The sequence below is a fragment of the Salvelinus sp. IW2-2015 genome, linkage group LG4q.2, assembly GCF_002910315.2.
Source record: "Salvelinus sp. IW2-2015 linkage group LG4q.2, ASM291031v2, whole genome shotgun sequence".
In the NCBI taxonomy this organism is placed as follows: domain Eukaryota; kingdom Metazoa; phylum Chordata; class Actinopteri; order Salmoniformes; family Salmonidae; genus Salvelinus; species Salvelinus sp. IW2-2015.
In genome coordinates, this window is record NC_036843.1 from 16,822,086 (window position 1) to 16,842,183 (window position 20,098).

General features: G+C 44.9%; 1 protein-coding gene across 1 annotated transcript in view; it reads left to right on the forward strand.

Moving 5' to 3' along the window:
• The window catches only part of LOC111963409 (sprouty-related, EVH1 domain-containing protein 1), a 92,075-nt gene that overhangs the window by 44,550 nt on the left and 27,427 nt on the right, over positions 1 to 20,098 (forward strand). The window contains exon 2 of the mRNA XM_023986829.2: positions 5,116 to 5,320. Coding sequence (XP_023842597.1) covers positions 5,116 to 5,320 — 205 coding nt within the window. The remainder of the gene's footprint in view (positions 1 to 5,115; positions 5,321 to 20,098) is intronic.

Below are 20,098 nucleotides of genomic sequence, written 5' to 3' on the forward strand. Positions count from 1 at the left end.
AGCTGCACTACCTTACATTTACATTTAAGTCATTTAGCAGACGCTCTTATCCAGAAGACTTACAAATTGGTGCATTCACCTTATGACATCCAGTGGAACAGCCACTTTACAATAGTGCATCTAAATCTTTTAAGGGGGGGGGGGGTGAGAAGGATTACTTTATCCCTATCCTAGGTATTCCTTAAAGAGGTGGGGTTCAGGTGTCTCCGGAAGTGGTGATTGACTCCGCTGTCCTGGCGTCGTGAGGGAGTTTGTTCCACCATTGGGGGCCAGAGCAGCGAACAGTTTTGCTGGGCTGAGCGGGAACTGTACTTCCTCAGTGGTGGGAGCGAGAGGCCAGAGGTGGATGAACGCAGTGCCCTTGTTTGGGTGTAGGGCCTGATCAGAGCCTGGAGGTACTGAGGTGCCGTTCCCTCACAGCTCCGTAGGCAAGCACCATGGTCTTGTAGCGGATGCGAGCTTCAACTGGAAGCCAGTGGAGAGAGCGGAGGAGCGGTGACGTGAGAGAACTTGGAAGGTTGAACACCAGACGGGCTGCGGCGTTCTGGATGAGTTGTAGGGGTTAATGGCACAGGCAGGGAGCCCAGCCAACAGCGAGTTGCAGTAATCCAGACGGGAGATGACAAGTGCCTGGATTAGAGACTGCGCCGCTTCCTGTGTGAGGGAGGGTCGTACTCTGGGATGTTGTAGAGCATGAAACACAGGAACGGGCCACCGCCTTGTGTTAGTTGAGAACGACAGGGTGTTGTCCAGGATCACGCCAAGGTTCTTACGCTCTCTGGGAGGAGGACACAATGGAGTTGTCAACCGTGATGGCGAGATCATGGACGGCAGTCCTTCCCCGGGGGAAGAGCAGCTCGGCTTGCCGAGGTTCAGCTTGAGGTGGTGATCCGTCATCCACACTGATTTGTCTGCCAGACATGCAGAGATGCGATTCGCCACCTGGTCATCAGAAGGGGGAGGAGAAGATTAGTTGTTTGTCGTCTGCATAGCAATGATAGGAGAGACCATGTGAGGTTATGACAGACCAAGTGACTTGGTGTATAGCGAGAATAGGAGAGGGCCTAGAACAGAGCCTGGGGGACACCAGTGGTGAGAGCACGTGGTGAGGAGCAGATTCTCGCACGCCACCTGGTAGGAGCGACCTGTCAGGTAGGACGCAATCCAAGCGTGGGCCGCGCCGGAGATGCCCAACTCAGAGGGTGGAGAGGAGGATCTGATGGTTCACAGTATCGAAGGCAGCCGATAGGTCTAGAAGGATGAGAGCAGAGGAGAGAGAGTTAGCTTTAGCAGTGCGGAGCGGCTCGTGATACAGAGAAGAAGTCTCAGTTGAATGACTAGTCTTGAACCTGACTGATTTGGATCAAGAAGGTCATTCTGAGAAGATAGCGGGAGAGCTGGCCAAGGACGGCACGTTCAAGAGTTTTGGAGAGAAAAGAAAGAAGGTACTGGTCTGTAGTTGTTGACATCGGAGGATCGAGTGTAGGTTTTTTTCAGAAGGGGTGCACAATCTCGCTCTCTTGAAGCGGAAGGGACGTAGCCAGCGGTCAGGGATGAGTTGATGAGCGAGGTGAGGTAAGGGAGAAGGTCTCCGGAAATGGTCTGGAGAAGAGAGGAGGGGATAGGGTCAGCGGGCAGTTGTTGGGCGGCCGGCCGTCACAAGACGCGAGATTTCATCTGGAGAGAGAGGGGGGGAAAGAGGTCAGAGCAGCGGTAGGGCAGTGTGAGCAGAACCAGCGGTGTCGTTTGACTTAGACACGAGGATCGGATGTCGTCGACCTTCTTTTCAAAATGGTTGACGAAGTCATCTGCAGAGAGGGAGAGGGGGGGGGGGAGGAGGATTCAGGAGGGAGGAGAAGGTGGCAAAGAGCTTCCTAGGGTTAGAGGCAGATGCTTGGAATTTAGAGTGGTAGAAGTGGCTTTAGCAGCAGAGACAGAAGAGGAAAATGTGAGAGGAGGGAGTGAAAGGATGCCAGGTCCGCGAGGTGGCGAGTTTTCCTCCATTTCCGCTCGGCTGCCGCGAGCCCTGTTCTGTGAGCAATGAGTCGTCGAGCACGGAGCGGGAGGGGAGGACCGGCCGGCCTGGAGGATAGGGGACATAGAGAGTCAAGGATGCAGAAAGGGAGGAGAGGAGGGTGTAGGAGGCAGAATCAGGAGATAGGTTGGAGAAGGTTTGAGCAGAGGGAAGAGATGATAGGATGGAAGAGGAGAGAGTAGCGGGGGAGAGAGAGCGAAGGTTGGGACGGCGCAGCTCATCCGAGTAGGGGCAGTGGGGAAGTGTTGGATGAAGAGCGAGAGGGAAAAGGATACAGGTAGTGGTCGGAGACTTGGAGGGGAGTTGCAATGAGGTTAGTGGAGAAGCAATCTAGTAAAGATGAGGTCGAGCGTATTGCCTGCCTTGTGAGTAGGGGGGGAAGGTGAGAGGGTGAGGTCAAAAGAGGAGAGGAGTGGAAGAGAGGCAGAGAGGAATGAGTCAAAGGTAGACATGGGGAGGTTAAAGTCCCCAGAACTGTGAGAGGTGAGCCGTCCTCAGGAAAGGAGCTTATCAAGGCATCAAGCTCATTGATGAACTCTCCGAGGGAACCTGGAGGGCGATAAATGATAAGGATGTTAAGCTTGAAAGGGCTGGTAACTGTGACAGCATGGAATTCAAAGGAGGCGATAGACAGATGGGTCAGGGGAGAAAGAGAGAATGTCCACTTGGGAGAGATGAGGATCCCGGTGCCACCACCCCGCTGACCAGAAGCTCTCGGGGTGTGCGAGAACACGTGGGCGGACGAAGACAGAGCAGTAGGAGTAGCAGTGTTATCTGTGGTGATCCATGTTTCCGTCAGTGCCAAGAAGTCGAGGGACTGGAGGGAGGCATAGGCTGAGATGAACTCTGCCTTGTTGGCCGCAGATCGGCAGTTCCAGAGGCTACCGGAGACCTGGAACTCCACGTGGGTCGTGCGCGCTGGGACCACCAGATTAGGGTGGCCGCGGCCACGCGGTGTGGAGCGTTTGTATGGTCTGTGCAGAGAGGAGAGAACAGGGATAGACAGACACATAGTTGACAGGCTACAGAAGCTTAACTTCAGAAAGTTAAGCTTACGTAGCAAGAATCTTATTGACTAAAATGATTAAGATGATACAGTACTGCTGAAATAGGCTAGCTGGCAGTGGCTGCGTTGTTGACTTTGTAGGCTAGCMGGCAGTGGCTGCGTTGTTGACACTACACTAATCAAGTCGTTCCGTTGAGTGTAATAGTTTCTACAGTGCTGCTATTCGGGGGCTAGCTGGCTAGCTAGCAGTGTTGATTACGTTACGTTGCGTTAAAAGAGAGATGTTGAGTTGAGCCACTTGTGTGGGTTGTAGACTCTGTCTCATGCTACCACTAGAGTGAGAGCACCGCCAGCATTCAAAAGTGACCAAAACATCAGCCAGGAAGCATAGGAACTGAGAAGTTGTCTGTGGTCACCACCTGCAGAATCACTCTTTTATTGGGGGTGTCTTGCTAATTGCCTATAATTTCCACCTTTTGTCTATTCTCCCGTCTCCCGAATTAAACTCTAAAGGTCTTAACCTATCACATCTATAAACAGTCAACTTATTAATCATAACCTTGTATCATATTGTCATTCTGAACAGTCGTAACCTCCTGCATCTGCAAAAAKCCCAGCCTTACTTATGATTCAGTACTACACAAATTGGTTTAAGTATTTATTTACTAGCTAACTAAATGGTAACACAGGATAAACATACACAGAGAGAGAGGGATAGAGATATAATACTTTGGTACGTTTAGAAACTACTCTCACAGTAATCATATACTTTGCACACGAACCGCCGCCCGTTTGGAGTAAGAAATAAATTAATGTATTTACGTGTAAATGTCTTAGTGTATTTCTGTCGTAACCAGGCCTCCTTGGAAAGGGAGTTGTGCCTTTTTACGGCACACGTGTCAGACTCTGATTGTCCAAAAGGGGTTCCCACCCGTCTTCTACTGTTGCTCTCCTCTGCCGTCGTCCGGTATCCGGTGACTTGRCGTGTAGTCCTGAACAGAACTACAGAGTTGATTTCCCTTCCATTCGCTCCTGAAGTTGCCTCTGTGAAGATGGTGGTTCCCATTAGGGTGATGAGAGTAGCGTACTACAGTGATTTGATAAGAGTAGTAGAATGGTCCCACTTAAATTCAATTTTCTAGATACTTTACTTAGAACAGCTAATCAGCCGTACCAGGGATTGTCCAGGAGGTGACTTCATTGTCTCTACCTTTTGTTGAAATTTCAGAGTTCGAACCACTTTGGACGTGAGCTGCAACTCAACATCTCTCTGATCTGATATGTTAATTCTTAACCCATTGTTTTATACAGTTCGTTCAAAAGAGGCAGTTAATGAGGCTGACACGCTCTCTGACCTCAGGGGCGGTGAGTACGTACTTATACAAAGTTATAGAAATCATTTCCTCTTATAGTTTCTAAAATCACGTCCCTCTCTTAACAAAATCACTTTCATGCACAACGCATCAGATGGACACTTCACACATAGTGTGTATACTTTTCAAGTTACAGTATTTCCTTTTTTAAAACATTTTTAATGACATCACAAAGTAACAACCACACCGAGGTAACCTCTGCCCGTTCCCCACGTTTTATGTTATAAATATTGTTCCGGTATTCACTTTAGAACATATTAGGGTTTCGGCGGGAAATGTCTGTGAAACAAGGGCACATTCTTGTGTGAATTTGCAGAGGGAAATGGCTGAAAGTTCTTGACCTTGATTTACAACAGGGTGTGAGCTGTCAACCCCCACCAGTTCCCTCCTTCCCCCTCTGCGGGTGAGACGGGTCTGGCTGAAGCTATTTATTGAAAAGCTGATCTGACACATTTGGATCCTTACAGGACAGCCATGACATATCCTTTCGTGACGAGTCATGCATGTGTTCAAGCAGTGGCCGTGTTGCGGTCATTATGCCTAACCATTTTCTGTCTGCAATGGCAGGCCTGTAACCGTGAGGCGACATGGTTGTGTTGTCATAGTATCTGTGTTCTCTCTATATGCAGAGGTAGTTGATGTCATGGTCTTGTTACAGTCACACCCTAATCATGCCTTTCCCTTTCTCTCTCTCTGTTCAGTGACAGTTATGCGCGTGTGAGAGCAGTGGTCATGACTCGGGATGACTCCAGCGGTGGGTGGCTGCCTCTGGGAGCTGGGGGCCTCAGCTGCGTCACCGTCTACAAAGTCAGCCGGGCACCGGACAGCGACAGCAGCACCACAGACCCAAACACCACCACCACAGCAGACTTCCTCATCAAGGGGGAGCGGCTCAAAGACAAATCGGTAAAGATTCACCTCGCTTTCCACACACCCACACACTGAGCGCAATTCTCCTCATTAAGCTAATAAAAATAACCGTCAAAACTATTTAAATAGGCCTGCATTCATTTTAGGATTTATTTACGTTTTTGTTGACATTATTGTCATGTAGGTGAACTTTACCTAATAATGGGAGCGTTTTACTAATGATTATAAGCAATTGTTTTGCTAACTTAGTCTGTCTATTAAACGTTCTACATCTCTTTCCAACTGATGATGCGCAGGGGTAAAGAGCACTATAGGCTATAAGTATTCAGACCCATTTTGTTACATTACAACCTTATCAATCTACACATAATACCCCATATTGACAAAGCAAAACAGTTTTTTTGAAATTTTAGCAAATTTATTACAAATAAAAACTGAAATATCACATTTGTTACCCGTCACTAATTCACAGGAGAGCCGTTTGAACGTAAACTTATTTTTAATCAAAATGTATTTTTTGGCAGAAATGCCTTCTCGAACATGTGAACTTTCATGTGCCTTATTAACAAACTTGTATGCCATCTGTAAATACGAATAAAATTGTTAAATTTTGAGTCTAGTTGGTTTAGCCACAGAAAAAGACGACAACCATCACGCAAGCCGTGATTCGTTGAGATATTGAGTGGGCTGGACATGCCGAGAGATGAGTTTGGAATGGTCTGCCATATAGCATGCTTCTGTCTATTTGAGTTGTTCAGTATGTCTAGGTAATCCTGGCTTTAAACAAAATTGATTGTGTAGTAAAACTGCATAAGTGTTGCTCTCCACTTCCTGGAGGACTGTTTTTTATTTATTTATTTAAATCCGTGGAATTCGAGTATGATAGCTAAAGGAGATGGACAAAACACCTGTTTCCGGATTACATCTTCAAACTAAGGGCAGCCATGGCATCCCGACAGGAGACGCGTCCATCCATGAATGATGTATACGGGTATGATAGTTTAGCTAGCTACATTTTTCAGATATTGCACGTTTCTAATTTTGCCAAAGTGGTTTCATTTCAAGGTAAAGTATACTMTTAGCTAGCTAGCATAAGCTGGCTGGCTGGCTAGCTAACGTTACGTGTATGATCTTATTCGTATCTCAGAGACATTTGCTTGACTAGCTATAGTCTAATGTTAGCTAGCTAACATTGAACCAGGTTTGTTAGCTACCTGCAGATTCATGCAGGGTAGTAACGTCATGAGTTGGGATTATGGTTCATTGTTTACCTAGCTAGCTAACGGTGACTAACCTCATTCCATACAAATTTGCGCATCCGCAGCATTCAAACGAGGCTACAATGAAACCTAATGGGACTGTAGCGACTGTGTTGGCATCAAAATCCGGGGTGTGAACTAAGTTTCGATTCAGTGTTGACAAAACTGACCCCTTTGACGCGTGGTACGTTGTGACGTGTCACTACGTAACGTACGGCACGCATTTGCATCTCATTTTGTGCAGTCTCTTTCCACCAGGGGTAGCCCTTCTTCCGCAGATTAAAAATAAGAAAGGGGCAGGGTAAGGGGGTTACCTAGTCAATTGTACAACTGAATGCATAKATTTTTTGCGTCATCTCTGCATGACTCTCAAAAGCCACGACAGCTCCTGTTTACTTCTGAAAACTTTAACGCTGCCCTAAAAACCTGATTCAAATTCGACACAAACATTCAACTTGGTATGTAATGACACATTATATAAACTCTTAATAGTGTTTTATTTACATTTTAGATGTGATAAGTTGGACAGATCGGGTGAAGAAAGCTGTTTCCCCACACGACATATCTCCCCCTTTCACTAGCACACAATAGGTTTCGCTTCCCCATCCACCATTTTTAAAAAGTCCCGACAGAGCTCATTGCCTTCGTCAATCATGCAGAGACGGGCAGCATGAAAGTCTCGTCATTGATTTTGCTGGAAAGGGGAGAAATGGTGCTTTACAATGGTATTCATTTTACAGTTGACCTGGAAGTATTACGTTTTTTGGGGACTAAAATAAGGTAAATTGTATGGAATAGCGCAATGTACAAAAGTGCGTTAGTTACTGTTACATGTCTTAACAAAAGACTCCACTATGCAAATAACCATTTTGGGTGCGTTTGTAAATTCAGTCTGGCCAGCTACTCCGATTTCAGAGCACTCTCTTCTGAGTGTGCCAGAGCGCAGAATAAGTGATGAATTTATGAACGCTCAACACCCGTTGAATATGGCCGGTGTCGTCGGCAAAAAAGCGTAATTAAATTGTTGCCAGCAGCACAGTTACAGGCACCAATGCTCTGAATACCATGAAAACAGCCTAACCAGCTCTGCTAGGGCGAGTAAAATGGTCGGAGTGTGGTGTTCTCTCATTTGTAGCTAGCCAATGTTAGCATGTTAACTTGTGTGCTTGACTGCCGTTGTGAGGTCGGATCAACACTATTCACTGGCCAGAGCGTCCAGTGTGCGCTCTGAGTGCGAACCACTCTGAATTTACAACCGGACAATCTGACAGCACAGTTGCAGTGACCAATGCTCTTGATAACATAACAGCCTAACCCGCTCTGCTAGGGCGAGTGATGTTCAGTGAGCTGTTCACTAATTTGTCTGGAAGTAGCTAGCAAGTTAACTTGGGTGTTTGACTGCTGTTGTTCATACAGAACACTCGGATCAATCCTTAGAGATGGGTGGGGCTGAAGCTTAAGAGGGTGTCAACGATGCTGAATAGGTGTAGACTCTCCAGCAGTATAAGGACTATTCAGCAGCATAGTACCAAAACATTCAGAAGGCTATTTTCTCAAAAGTGAGTTTACAAATTTATCAACTTTCAAAGCAGAATTACTTTCCCATTGTTCCTCAACTGTAGGGTATGATATACCATTTTGTAGCTTTGAGTCTCTACTTCTGTGTAATGTGAAAAACACAATTAAACATTTTGCTGCATAAAACCGATTTGAGCCGGTCGGTCACATTTCAGTATTCAGACCCTTTACTCAGTACTTTGTTGAATCACCTTTGGCAGCGATTACAGCCCCGAGTCTTCTTGGGTGTGACGCTACAAGCTTGGCACACCTGTATCTGGGGAGTTTCTCCCATTCTTCTCTGCAGATCCTCTTAAGCTCTATCAGGTTGGATGGGGAGTGATGTTTGATCGGATTCAAGTCTGTGCTCTGGCTGGGCCACTCAAGGACATTCAGAGACTTATCCCATAGCCACTCCTGCGTTGTCTTGAATGTGAGCTTAGGGCCGTTGTCCTGTTGGAAAGTGAACCTTCGCCCCAGTCTGAGGTCCTGAGTGCTCTGGAGCAGGTTTTCAGCCAACATCTCMCTGTACTTTGCTCTGTTCATCTTTCCCTCAATCCTGATTTGTTTCCAAGTCCCTGCCGCTGAAAAACATCCCCACAGCATGATGCAGCCACCACCATGCTTCACCGTAGGGATGGTGCCAGGTTTCCTCCAGACGTGACGCTTGGCATTCAGGCCAAAAAGTTCAATCTTAGTTTCACCAGACCAGAGAATCTTGTTTCTCATGGTCTGAGAGTCTTCAGGTGCCTTTTGGCAAACTCCAAGCAGGCTGTCGTGCCTTTTACTGAGAAGTGGCTTCTGTCTGGCCACTATACCATAAAGGCCTGATTGGTGGAGTGCTACAGAGATGGTTGTCCTTCTGTAAGGTTTTCCCATCTCACAGTGGAACTCTGGAGCTCTGTCAGAGTGACCATCGGGTTCTTGGTCACCTCCCTGACCAAGACCCTTCTACCTCGATTCCTCAGTTTGGCCGGGCAGGAGGCCACTGTGTTCTTGGGGACCTTCAATGCTGCCGATATGTTTTGCTACCTTTCCCCAGGACTGTGTCTTGACAAAGTCCTGTCTCGGGGCTCTACGGAAAATTCCTTCGACCTCATGGCATGGTTTTTGCTCTGACATGCACTGTCAACTGTGGGACCTTTATATAGACAGGTGTGTACCTTTCCAAATCGTGTCCAATCAATTGAATTTACCACAGGTGGACTCCAAGTTGTAGAAACATCTCAAGGATGATCAATGGAAGCAGGATGCATCTGAGCTTAGTTTCGAGTCTCATAGCAAAGGGTCTGAATACTTATGTAAATAAGGGTGGGTTTTTTTTTTAAGAAGGGAAAGTGTCTGAATACTTTCCGAATGCACTGTATATGTCCATTCAGAAATGTTCCTAAAGTAGCCTGTCTGGACTCAATCTCATTTAATAAGAATCAAATGCTCCTCTCATAATTTAGTCTTGTAAAAGGCCTGTTATCAGTAGCTTAGGCTACATAATTTATCTCAATACGGCATCCTCTCTTTGAAGAATGACCGCAGCAGCAGGGTMTGTGACGTTATGRGACTATTTCGGGAAAAGTAGAAAACCCATCGGACTTCGTTTTGAATGGTTTTGTGCGAAACAGGAATGACACCCAGAGTTACCTCTGCTGCAGAGGATAAGTTAATTTGAGTTACCAGCCTCAGGTGTTGCAGCCCAAATAAATGCTTAAGAGTTCAAGTAACAGACACGTCTCAACATCAACTATTCTGAGGAGACTGCGTGAATCAGGCCTTCGTGGTCGAATTACTGCAATGAAACCAATACTAAAGGACACCAATAATACAAAGATACTTGCTTGGGCCAAGAAACACGAGCAATGGACATTAGACCTGTGGGAATCTGTCCTTTTGGTCTGATGTGTCCAAATTTGAGATTTTTGGTTCCAACCGCCCTGTCATTATGAGACGCAGAGTAGGTGAACAGATGATCTCCGCATGTGTGGTTCCCACCTTGAGGCATGGAGGAGGTGGTGTTGGGGTGATTTGCTGATGACACTGTGTGATTTATTTAGAATTCAAGGTACATTTAACCAGCATGGCTAACACATCATTCTGCAGCGATACGCCATCCAATCTGTTATGCGCTTAGTGGGACTATCATTTGTTTTTCAACAGGACAATGACCCAACACAACTCCAGGCTGCGTAAGYGCTATTTGGCCACGAGGGAGAGTGATGYAGTGCTGCATCAGGTGACCTGGCCTCCCCAATCACCCGACCTCAACCCAATTGAGATGGTTTGGGATGAGTTGGACTGCAGAGTGAAGGAAAAGCAGAAAACACGTGCTCAGCATATGTGGGAACTCCTTCAAGACTGTTGGACAAGCATTCCAGGTGAAGCTGGTTGAGATAATGCCAAAAGTGTGCAAAGCTGTCATCAAGGCAAAGGGTGGCGGCTTTGAAGAGTCTTCCTTTCCTGTGGCGGTACTCATGAGAGCCAGTTTCATGACAGCGCTTGTTGTTTTTTGCGATTGCACTTCTGTATACCACCCCTACCTTGTCACAACACAACTGATTGGCTCAAGCGCATTAAGAAGGAAAGAAATTCATTTAAAAAAAAATTTAATAAGGCAACCTGATAATTGAAATGCATTCCAGGTGACTACCTCATGAAGCTGGTTGAGAGAATGCCAAGAGTGTGCAAAGCAAAGGGTGGCTATTTTGAAGAATCTCAAATCTCAAATATATTTTGATTTGTTTATCATTTGGTTACTACATGATTATTATGTGTTATTTCATAGTTTTGTTGTCTTCATTATTATTCTCAAATGTAGAAAATAGTAAAACATTATGAAAAACCCTTGAATGAGTTGGTGTGTCCAAACTTTTGACTGGTATTTCATGTGTTGCCACCCTAGAGTCATACACTGTAAAGCAAATGTAGAACTTTTATTATTCAAAAACATGAAATACCGTTAATAATGTGGGAAATATATCGCCCAGGCTATATCGCCCAGCCTAATGACATGTAGTCTAAGAATCGTATAAAACTATACAAACCTTCCACTCAGGGAGTCACACACTCCTTACACAAACCTTAAACACCTCACACMCCTCGCCATGGAACTCACACTCACTCTGAGGGACTCATACACACCACACACACTCATCTATCACAATGGAGAGCAAGCATGTTCGCAATGTACTATGCACCAACTCAGCCTGTGACACATTCCACACCGAGGGGGTCGTGGGATGAGATCACCATCAACCTCCGCCTTACACACACAGTCACACACACATACACCGTCACACAGGAAGTGGCTGTTTGGCTTTCCTCCTCTGCACAGGGAAGGTATCTGTAAATAGGAGCGGGCTGCGTGATTGTGTGATGCATGCTGACATCATTAGAGAGAAGAGATGGGCAGACTGCTCAGGAGAGGGGGATGAGGGATGTAGGAAGTCAAACTAAAAAGATGGAGGACAACGGGAATGAAGGAAATAATTTATTGGATATTGGTGCGCTGAGCTTCTAGTCATATATTCCTATGCTCTCGTCCTAAAACTGTGAAGCCCTTGCGTCTCTTTATTCATGTTAAACAATTAGATTGATGACCATTTCCTTTGACGAGAATTAATAGGTGACTGACTGTCTTTTAAGTATCGTAGATAAGTGGCTCCTGCCTGCTAAGACACTTCGATTATAACTGTCTATTCTGAGCCTGGGCCACCGTGCTATATAGAGCATGATTCTGGTGATGTCACCCACCCCAGGGGCTTGTTAAAGCGGGAGGTCCAAACCACCATTTTACTAGAGAGGCAATGGGAACAAGGGAAGAGATGGAGAGGAGGTAAAAGAGATCGCCAGTCAAACTGTAAGAAATGGAGGGCGACAAAATAAAGAGACTGAAAGAAAGAGAAAGTGAGGGAGAGACAGAGAGATGAGGTGGTGACTGCAATGTTGGGGGGGGGGGATCTGCCTATAAGCGCAATGATGCGGCACAGAGTGTACTGATGAGTCAGCTGGCTCCTGATATTGCCAGCAATGGGACTTCTCTCTCTCGCTGAGTCCTCTCGCTCTGTGTTTTCGCTCTCTCTCTCTCTCTTCTGTTCTCTCTCTTTCTGTTCTCTTTCTCTCTTTGTTCTCTCTCTGTGTTTTTGCGCTCTCTGTTCTCTCAATTAAATTCAGAGGGCTTTATTGGCATTGGAAATGTATGTTTACATTGCCAAAGCAAGTAAAATGGACAATAAACAAAGTGAAATAAACAATATAAAATTAACTGTAAACATTACACTCAACGTTCCAAAGGAATATCCTCCCGGACGAGCTAAACTACTTCTATGCTCGCTTCGAGGCAAGTAACACTGAAACATGCATGAGAGCACCAGCTGTACCGGAAGATTGTGATATSACACTCTCCGCAGCCGATGTGAAGAAAGACCTTTAGACAGGTCAACATTCACAAGGCCGCAGGGCCAGACGGATTACCAGGACATGTACTGTGAGCATGCGCTTACCAACTGGCAAGTGTCTTCACTGACATTTTTAACCTCTCCCTGTCCGAGTCTGTAATACCAACATGTTTCAAGCAGACAACCATAGTGCCTGTGCCCAAGAACACTAAGGTAACCTGCCTAACTGACTACCGACCTGTAGCACTCACATCTGTAGCCATGAAGTGCTTTGAAAGGCTGGTGTTGGCTCACATCAACACCATCATCCCAGAAACCCTAGACCCACTCCAAATTGCATATCGCCCCAACAGATCCACAGATGATGCAGTCTCTATTGCACTCCACACTGCCCTTTCCCACCTGGACAAAAGGAACACCTATGTGAGAATGCTATTCATTGACTATAGCTCAACGTTCAACACCATAGCGCCCTCAAAGCTCATCACTGAGCTAAAGACCCTGGGACTAAACACCTCCCTCTGCAACTGGATCCTGGACTTCCTGACAGGCCACCCCCAGGTGGTAAGAGTAGGCAACAACATATCCGCCACGCTGATCCTCAATACAGGGGCCCCTCAGGGATGCTTGCTCAGCCCCCTCCTGTACTCCCTGTTCACGCATGACTGCACGGCCAGGCATGACTCCCAACACCATCATTAKATTTGCCAATGACACACCAGTGGTAGGCCTGATCACGGACAGCAACGAGACAGCCTAGAGGTAGGAAGGAGGTCAGAGACCTGGCCGTGTGGTGCCAGGACAACAACGTCTCCCTCAATGTGATCAAGACAAAGGAGATGATTGTGGACTACAGGAAAATGGGGACCAAGCACGCCCCCATTCTCATTGACGGGGCTGCAGTGGAGCAGGTTGAGAGCTTCAAGTTACTTGGTGTTCACATCACCAACATACTAACATGGTCCTAGCACACCATGACAGTCGTGAAGCGGGCACGACAAAACCTATACCCTCTCAGGAGACTGAAAAGATTTGGCATGGCTCCTCAGATCCTCAAAAGGTTCTACAGCTGCACCATCGAGAGCATCCTGGCTGGTTGCATCACTGCCTGGTATGGCAACTGCTAGGCCTCCAAACGCAAGGCACTGCAGAGGGTAGTGCGAACGGCCCAGTACATCACTGGGGCCAAGCTTCCTGCCATCCAGGACCTCTACACTAGGCGGTGTCTGAGGAAGGCCCTAAAAATTGTCAAACTCCAGCCACCTTGGTCATAGACTGTTCACTCTGCTACCACACGGCAAGCGGTACTGGAGAGCCAAGTCTAGGTACAAGAGGCTTCTAAACAGCTTCTACCCCCAAGCCATAAGACTCCTGAACATCTAGTCAAATGGCTACCCAGACTATTTGCATTGCTCCCCCACACTACCCTCTCCACCCTCCCATCTCCACACCAATGCCACTCTCTGTCGTCATCTATGCATAGTCACTTTAACTCTACCTACATGTACATACTACCTCAACTAACCGGTGCCCCRYCACATTGACTCTATACCGGCACCCCCCGTATATATATATTTTTTCTGCTGCTTTTTAATTGCTTGATACTTTTCTCTTATTGTACTGTTGGTTAGGGGCTCGTAAGTAAGCATTTCACTACACCTGTTGTATTCGGCGCATGTGACTAATAAAATTTGATTTGATTTTGAATATTTTTATTTGATTTATTTCACCTTCGTTTAAGTAGGTCAGTAGAGAACAWGTTCTCATTTACAACTGTGACCTGGCCAAGATAAAGCAAAGCAGTGTGACACAAAAACAGAGTTACATGGGATAAACAAACGTACAATCAATAACACAATAGAAAATTATATATACATTTTACTACATATACAAAATGTAGTAAGATTAGAGAGGTAAGGCAATAAATTGGCCATAGTGGCAAAATAATTACATTTAGCAATTAAACACTGGAGTAATAGATGTGCAGAAGATGAATGTGCAAGTAGAAATACTGGGGTGCAAAGGAGCAAGAAATAAATAACAATATGGGGATGAGGTAGTTGGGTGGGCTATTTACAGATGGGCTGTGTACAGGTGCAATGATCGGTAAGCTGCTCTGACAGCTAATGCTTAAATTTAGTGAGGGAGATGAGTCTCTAGTTTCAGTCATTGGCAGCAGAGAACTGGAAGGAAAGGTGGCCAAAGAGGAGTTGGCTTTGGGTGTGACCAGTGAAATATACCTGCTGGAGCGCGTGCTAAAGGTGAGTGCTGGTATGGTGACCAGTGAGCTGAGATAAGGCGGGGCTTTACCTAGCAAAGACTTATAGATGACCTGGAGCCATTGGGTTTGGCAACGAATATGAAGCGAGGTCCAGCCAACGAGAGCATACAGGTGGTGGGTAGTATATAGGGCTTTGGTGACAAAACGGATGGCACTGTGACAATGTCAAATGTCATATTATGGTTATATACAGTGTTGTAACGATGTGCAAATAGTTAAAGTACAAAAGGGATAGTAAATAAACATAAATATGGTTTGTATTTATAATATTTGTTCTTCACTGGTTGCCCTTTTCTTGTGGCAACTGGTCATAAATGTTGCTGCTGTGATGGCACACTGTGGTATTTCACCCAATAGATACAGTTGAAGTCGGAAGTTTACATTCACTAAGGTTGGAGTCATTAAAACTAGTTTTTCAACCACTCCATAAATGTCTTGTTAACAAACTATAGTTTTGGCAAGTCGGTTAGGACATCTACTTTGTGCATGACACAAGTATTTTTTCCAACAATTGTTTACAGATTATTATTTCACTTATAATTCACTGTATCACAATTCCAGTTGGTCAGAAGTTTACATACACTACGTTGACTGTGCCTTGGAAAATTCCAGCAAATTATGTCATGGCTTTAGAAGCTTCTGTTATGCTAATTGACATAATTTGAGTCAATTGGAGGTGTACCTGTGGATGTATTTCAAGACCTACCTTCAAACTCAGTACCTCTTTGTTGACATTATGGGAAAATCAAAAGAAATCAGCCAAGACCTCAGGAAAACAATTTGTAGACCTCCACAAGTCTGGTTCATCCTTGGGAGCAATTTCCAAATGCCTGAAGGTACCACGTTAATCTGTACAAACAATAGTACGCAAGTATAAACACCATGGGACCACAAAGCCGTCATAACGCTCAGGAAGGAGACGCGTTCTGTCTCCTAGAGATGAACTTACTTTGATTTGAAATGTACAAATCAATCCCAGAACAGCAGCAAAGGACCTTGTGAAGATGCTGGAGGAAARAGGTACAAAAGGATCTATATCCACAGTAAAACGAGTCCTATATTGACATAACCTGAAAGGCCGCTCAGCAAGGAAGAAGCCACTGTTCCAAAATCGCCTGCAAATGGGGACAAAGATCGTTCTTTTTGGAGAAATGTCCTCTGGTCTGATGAAACAAAATTAGAARGTTTGGCCATAATGACCATCGTTATGTTTGAAGAAAAACGTGGGACGCTTGCAAGCCCAAAAACACCATCCCAAACGTGAAGCACAGGGGTGGCAGCATCATGTTGTGGGGGTGCATTGCTGCAGGACGGACAGGTGCACTTCACAAAATATATGGCATCACTAGGAAGGAAAATTATGTGGATATATTGAAGCAACATCTCAAGACATCAGTCAGGAAGTTAAAGCTTGGTCGCAAATGGTTCTTCCAAATGGACATTGACCCCAAGCATACTTCCAAAGTTGTGGCAAAATGGCTTAAGGACAACAAAGTCAAGGTATTGGAGTGGCCATCACAAAGCCCTGACCTCAATCCTATAGAAAATTTGTGGGCAGAACTGAAAAAGCGTGTGCGAGCAAGGAGGCCTACAAACCTGACTCAGTTACACCAGCTCTGTCAGGAGGAATCAGACAAAATTCACCCAAGTTATTGTGGAAGGCTACCTGAAATGTTTGACCCAAGTTAAACAATTTAATGGCAATGCTACTAAATACTAATTGAGTGTATGTAAACTTCTGATCCACTGGGAATGTGGGTTAAACCTGAAATAAATCATTCTCTCTACTATTCTTCTGACATTTCGCATTCTTAAAATAAAGTGGTGATCCTAACTGACCTAAAATGTAATTTTTACTAGGATTAAATGTCAGGAATTGTGAAAAACTGAGTTTAAATGTATTTGGCTAAGGTGTATGTAAACTTCCAACTTCAGCTGTTTGTGAGTTTATCAAATTGTGGATTTTTTTTWTTTTWAATTCTTTGTGGGTTTGTGTAATCTGAGGGAAATATGTATCTCTAATACATTTGGCAGGAGGTTTGGAAGTGCAGCTCAGTTTCCACCTTAATTTGTGGGCAGTGCCTACAGTGGTCTCTCTCAATAGCAAGGCTATGCTCACTGAGTCTGTACATAGTCAGATTTCCTTAATTTTTGGTCAGTCAGTGGTTAGGTATTCTGCCACTGTGTAATATGTGTTTAGGGCCAAATAGCATTCTAGTATGCTCTGTTTCTTTGTTAAATTACTTGACACATTGGAAATAATTATATGGTTTGTACAAACCATAATTATATGGTTTGTAATAATTGTGTTGCTGTCCTGGGGCTCTGTGGGGTCTGTGTTTTTGAACAGAGCCCCAGGTTCATCTCTGTAGGTGATGGCTTTGTTATGTAAGGTTTTGGGAATCACTTTCTTTTAGGTGATTGTAGAATTTAACGTCTCTTTTCTGGATTTGGATAATTAGCGGGTATCGGCCTAATTCTGCTCTGCATGCATTATTTGGTGTTTTACGTTGTAGACAGAGGATAGTTTTAAAGAATTCCCTCATGCAGTCTCAATTTGGTGTTTGTCCCATGAATTCTTGGTTGGTGAGTGGACCTCACAAACATAAAGGGCAATTGGTTCTATAACTGATTCAAGTATTTTTTATCCAGATCCTAATTGGTATGTTGGTTTTTATGTTCCTTTTGATGGCATAGAAGGCCCTTCTAGCCTTGTCTCTCAGATTGTTCACAGCTTCGTGGATGTTACCTGTGGCGCTGATGTTTAGGCCAAGGTATATATAGTTTTTTGTGTGGTCTATGGCAACGGTGTCTAGATGGATTTTGTATTTGTGTTCCTGGCAACTGGACCTTTTTTGGAACACCATTTCTTCTGTTACTGAGATTTACTGTCAGGGCCCAGGTCTGACAGAATCTGTGCAGAAGATCTAGGTGCTGCTGTAGGCCCTCCTTGGTTGGGGACAGAAGCACCAGATCATCAGCCAACTGTAGACATTTGACTTCACATTTTAGTAGGGTGAGGCTGGGTGCTGCAGACTGTTCTAGTGTCCTCGCCAATTCATTGATATATACGTTGAAGAAGGTGGGGCTTAAGCTGCATCCCTGTTTCACCCCACGGCCCTGTGTAAATATATGTGTGTTTTTTGCCAATTTTTAACCACACACTTGTTTGTGTACATGGATTTTATAATGTTGTGTGTTTTTCCCCCAACACCACTTTCCATCAATTTGTATAGCAGACCCTCATGCCAAATTGAGTCTCAAGCTTTTTGGAAATCAACAGAGCATGAGACTACTTCACTTTTGTTGTGGTTTGTTTGTCAATTAGTGTGTGCAGGGTGAGTACATGGTCTGTCGTACGGTAATTTGGTAAAAAGCCATTTTGACATTTGCCCTGTAAATTGTTTTTAGTACATCTGCTTTTAATGATAATGCAGAGGATTTTCTGTTGGTTGCTGTTGACGCATGTCCCACGTTAGTTATTGGGGTCAAATTTGTCTCCACTTTTGTGGATTGGGGTGATCAGTTCTTGGTTCCAAATATTGGGGAAGATGCCAGAGCTAAGGATGATGTTAAAGAGTTTAAGTATAGCCAATTGGAATTTGTGGTCTGTTTATTTTATCATTTCATTCAGGATACCATCAACACCATAGGTCTTTTTCGCATGGAGGGTTTGTATTTTGTCCGGTAGTAAATTCAATGTAAATGGAGAATCCAGTTGGTTCTGGTAGTCTTTAAGTTGATTCTAAGATTAGTATTTGATCATGTACAGTACCAGTCAGAAGTGTGGACACACCTAATCATTCAATGGGTTTTTCTTCATTTTTTACTATTTTCTACAGTGTAGAATAATAGTGAAGACATCAAAACTATGAAATAACACATGGATTCATGTAGTAACCTTTTTTTTTTTTTTTTTACAAATCTAAATATACTTTATATTCTTCAAAGTACCCACCCCTGGCCTTGATGACAGCTTTGCACACGCTTGACATTCTCTCAACCAGCTTCACTTTGAATGCTTTTCAAACAGGCTTGAAGGAGTTCTCATATATGCTGAGCACTTGTTGGCTGCTTTTTCTTCACTCTGCGGTCCAACTCATCCCAAACCATCTCAATTGGGTTGAGTTCTGGTGATTGTGGAGGCCAGGTAATCTGATGCAATGCTGCATCACTCTCTTTCTTGGTCAAATAGCTCTTACCTCCAGGCTGTGTGTGTTGGGTCATTGTCCTGTTGAACAACAAATTATAGTCCCACTAAGCGCAAAACAGATGGGATGGCGTATCGCTGCAGAATGCTGTGGTAGCCATGCTGGTTAAGTGTGCCTTGAATTCTAAATAAATCACTGACAGTGTCACCAGCAAAGCACCATTACACCTCCTCCATGCTTCACGGTGGGAACAACACATGCAGAGATCATCTGTTCACCTACTCTGTGTCTCATAAAGACACAGCGGTTGGAACCGAAATTCTCAAATTTGGACTCACCAGGCCAAAGGACAGATTTCCACCGGTGTTTCTTGGCACAAGCAAGTCTCATCTTCTTATTGGTGTCCTTTAGTAGTGGTGTCTTTGCAGCAATTCGACCATGAAGGCCTGATTCACACAGTCTCCTCTGAACAGTTTATGTTGATGTGTCTGTTACTCACATTTATTTGGGCTGAAATCTGAGGTGCCGTTAACGCTAATGAGCTTGTCCTTGCAGCAGAGGTAACTCTGGGTCTTCCTTTCCTGTGGTGGTCCTCATGAGAGCCAGTTTCATCGTAGCGCTTGATGGTTTTTGCGACTGCACTTGAAGAAACTTTCAAAGTTCTTGAAAGGTTCCGGATTGACTGACCTTCATGTCTTAACGTAATAGTCTCTTTGCTTAGTTGAGCTGTTCTTGCCATAATATGGACTTGGTCTTTTACCGAATAGGGCTATGTTCTGTATACCACCCCTACCTTGTCATGAACATAACTGATTGGCTCAAACGCATTAAGAAGGAAAGATTCTTTCCACTCTGTTCTTCCCCTCTTTCTCTCTTTCTGTTCTCGTTCCCTCCGTCTCTGTTCTCGGTCTCTCTCTCTGGTCTCTGTCCTCTTCTCTTCCCCTCTTTCTCTCTTTCTGTTCTCGTTCCCTCGTCTCTGTTCTCCGGTCTCTCTCTCTGATCTCTGTCCTCTTCTTTTCCCCTCTTTCTCTCTTTCTGTTCTCGTTCCCTCCGTCTCTGTTTCTGGTCTCTCTCTCTGGTCTCTGTCCTCTTCTCTTCTCTACCTTTCTGTTCTCGTTCCCTCCGTCTCTGTTCCGTCTCTCTCCTCTCTGTCTCCTGTTCCTCTTCTCTTCCCCTCA